The following is a 3971-nucleotide window of genomic DNA, read 5'->3' on the forward strand; positions in this document are numbered from 1 at the left end:
CCACCCATCTTGAGGAGTTTGCCCCCTCACATATACTAATGTGCCACAAACAGGACTTTAATATCACCAACCATTCCCATGTTATTACGGTGTATCCATATATATGGCCCACCCTATACATATATACACACACACACACACACACACACACACGTGTATGACTCATTACCTACTTATAATATCAGAAAGGATTGTTGCTGTTTGTCCTTTTTAAAAAGTGGATTTTTATTACATGCAATCAACAATGATATCCAAAAACAAGGAAAACAATCCTAAGGGTAAAATATGTGAAATTAGTCAACATCTTCAATTTTGGAAGGGAAAAAAAAAAAGAAAAAAAAAAAAAGTGTTTGCCCTCAATTCTTGCTTTTTCACATTAGTACTGTTAATTTGTGTTTTTCTCCTCAGGTTTTAGCTGTACTCTTCACAGTCTAAACAGCATCCACAGCATTGGCTTTGGATTAGCATGGTGACAGTTTAACTTTTGAACAGAGAGGTCTGAAAAATGACAAAGTCATTCATTTTTTTCCTGATGCGTTTTTAGCTTTTACCTGTTCCCTCTAGGGTTGTGTCCTTTCACCATTTTTATCCGTCTTTAATATATAAATGGTTGTCAGAGCGGGCAGACATATCAAGTTCACTGATAATTTTGTCATTCTGTCACTGCTCAGTGATGAAAAAGCCAACCATAGACCAGTGGTGGAGAAATTTATTGACTGGATTAACTACAAGGACATGATAATAGACTTTAGGACAAAGTCTTGCTACATTCTTTCTACAGATTTCTATGGCCAGGCTGTTAAAGCTGTTCAGCAGTACAAGTATCTTAGGTCAATAACTGAATAGAATAATATTTTAACACCCCCCCCCCCCCCAAAAAAAAGGGGCCAGTATAGATTGTTCAAAGGTTCATTATTGCTAACTTTCTTTAAAAAGTTAGAAGTTTTATGATAATGTTTTTATATTCTTTTCTCTTAACCCTTTCCACTTCTTAGTTTGGATTAAATAACTTTAGAAAATTAAAAACATAACTAGTTTATTAATTTTTTTTTTAATTTTTTTTTATTAAATACAAGATTATGCAAGTTCCAGGCACATATATGAACAAGCTCTCCAAAAGTCAGAGCTACAAAGAAAGCTCAACAGTAGTGATGTGCGGATCGATCCTGAAATATCGATTCCTCCGATACCAATCATTTATGTTCTAGAATCGATTCTCACATTAAAATATCGACATTTTAGTAATTTAGGGTAAATTTGTCGTTTATCATTAACAGGAACACAGTGGACAGAAACTATAACATTCGGATTATCTACATTCAAAGGAACTACTTCCTCTTCTGCCTTTCATAGTTATGTGCGAAATACAGCTGTATTAATGTCTCGCAACCGCTGGCGTGCGCACTCACAACAATGGCTGAGTGTAATTGGAGTCATGTGCGGACTTATTTTATCTCCACAAACAGCTGAGACGTAGTTTGCGATACATGTGGCAAAAATGTGCTCCAAGAGTGAGGTGTTGTGGCCATACTTGCAAACCTTGAGACCTCAGAATTAGAGATATTCAAAAGGGCTGGTGGGGTGGGGGGGTGGGGGGTGATAAATACATTTTACAGTGTTTATTTATCGGATAAAATACGTTAAATGTCACCATTATTATTGGCCGGCCTGGAAACAGCGGGGGTGTCCAAATTCAGAGGCTGCTTCCACCTGAGGACCCGGCCTTCGCGGTCTAAAGAAAACCGGGTAGCACGTCACGAGCTCCCTCCGTGGAGTGAAACTCGGCCGTCTGCTCCTTGCTATCTAAAATATAACCGGGCGCTGACGTAAACTCTCGACCGTTTCACGCTTCTCTTTAATCGTTTTCTGTTTGACGTTTATTCAGCTGTGTGAAAACCCCAGAGGAACCCACCCGATGGATTAATAAAGTTACATTTAATTTAATCTAATCGAATAACTTTAATCTCAGCCAAATCGATTTACCCACGAACAAATAAAACACTGAAAAAGCAAAACAATAGCATTTTTAAGTTATCAAAGTGACTTATATATCATGTTTAACCCGAGTAGCGCAAGACCACGGGGGTTTGAAAACGATGTGTCGGTCGGCTCAGATATTTGAAGTTTACACAGCTACATTCTCACCTGAAAATATGTTAAACGTTTTTTTTGCGACCCAGAAAGAGAAATAAGAGTAATATAAAAACTAAGTAGCTGTCGTCATTGTTGGAGACTGGAATTGGCTGGGCCGCGCTATGAATTCTGCAATATGGTTTTTCAATTTTGTTGTCCAGGTGGAAAATTCAGAGAAATTCGGGAGAATGGTGGCGCCGGGAGATTTTCGGGAGGGGCACTGAAATTCCGGATTCTCCCGGAAAAATCGGGAGGGTTGGCATGTATGGTTGTGGCAACATCACTAACCTTGTCAAACACCTCAGAGTAAATCATATCACAGAATATGACGAGCGTATGTTGAGACGAACTGAAGAGGAGGACAGGGACGAGACAGACGTTTCTCACGGAGTCCTTTAGTGCTGCAGGCAGGCAAGGTGTTCAAATAGCCACAACTTCAGTTTTTTATTTCTATATGATGAACCCTGCATTAAGCGATAAGAACAAGTAATCCGATGTCCTATAATCATTATTATGCTATAATTTGAGATACAATAAATAAAATAAGTTTTTGTACAAAGTATCGGTATCGGATCAGTATCGTCGATACCACCCTGAATATTACTTGGTATCGGATATCACTACTCAACAGTGCAGGTTTCTTCCTTCTAGCTGCAGATTTAATCTGCCAAGATGCAGATTTAAGAACTCATTTCTCCCTGCCGTTGTTGGCCTCCTGAATATAGTGATGTAACTCTAGGTTTTTTTGTGTGAGTTGTTTGTGTGTTGAGCTGAAAACTTGACCTTTTATCTTTTAATGTTTGTTACCCACCTGACAACTTATTTCAATAAAAATTTATCATACATCCAGTAGAGTAAAGCTGTCACCTGGTGGTTGACCAATATGTTTATGTAATGTATAACAAGGAATAGACAGATGTGCTCGACAGAAACGAAAAATAGGATTCAACTTAAATCTCAACTTCAGGTAAAAATCAGAAATACACACACGCACACAAACCTACCTGCGTAGGCACTGAGACACCTAGAGAGCACACTGAGTGGCAGCAGGGGATCCATGAGTGTTAGCAGACGGGAAGGGGATGCGTAGGCTGTCAGCAGGGTAGCTGGATAGGCTGCCACGATGCCATCTGGCATTCGCACACCAAAAGCAGCAGCTCGCATCGATGTCGTCACACATAAATTGCCTCCTGCACTGTCACCAGCCAGACACACCTTCTCTCCAGTCCACCCTGTAAGGAAAAATAAATAAAAAATTATAGACTTCTGGTACAAGGACGGATAGAAAGAAAAGTAATTCACAGGGAAAACTTTGAAAAATGAGATAACATGAAGGGGACAAGAACTTCTTTTTTTATACATCTTTTCTAAAGGGAAAAAAAAACAAAAAAACTATGACATTACTGAAATGAAAGAAGAAAAAAAAAAAGGCAGTGTAACAGCAACACTCTCTTTTCTGTTCACCATTGTGGTAATAGGCAGCTCTTGTAACTAGGGTTTCCCTATCTACTTCATAGCCATGATATTGAGGACTTGTACTACAGCAGTAGCATATTGCACTGCAATCTCTGTTAATTTGACACAGTGTGCTTCAGCGGACGAGCGTACCCCAAACCGACCAGATGGCTTCTTTTTTTCTGTCGAAATACTGAGCATCACAACTGGTGTGATAGCACTGAACAGCAAGTAAAGTGCAAGAAGCATACAGCATGATCACTTTCAAAGTGATAAATGAATCCTCTCAGGAGGTACAGGCAATTGGTGAACGCAGCTGAGGATTTAGAGAAGCACTCCACAGAAACCTTCACGCTGAAATAGGTGGGTGTTATCCCTTCAAC

General features: G+C 39.4%; 1 protein-coding gene across 1 annotated transcript in view; it reads right to left on the minus strand.

Moving 5' to 3' along the window:
• The window catches only part of lipeb (lipase, hormone-sensitive b), a 27902-nt gene that overhangs the window by 6102 nt on the left and 17829 nt on the right, over window positions 1-3971 (minus strand). The window contains exon 9 of the mRNA XM_005736207.2: window positions 3138-3365. Within this exon, the coding sequence (XP_005736264.1) occupies window positions 3138-3365 (228 nt within the window). The remainder of the gene's footprint in view (window positions 1-3137; window positions 3366-3971) is intronic.

This window comes from Pundamilia nyererei, unplaced genomic scaffold (genome assembly GCF_000239375.1).
Source record: "Pundamilia nyererei isolate P.nyererei 1_Seehausen unplaced genomic scaffold, PunNye1.0 scaffold00067, whole genome shotgun sequence".
Taxonomy (NCBI): Eukaryota; Metazoa; Chordata; class Actinopteri; order Cichliformes; family Cichlidae; genus Pundamilia; species Pundamilia nyererei.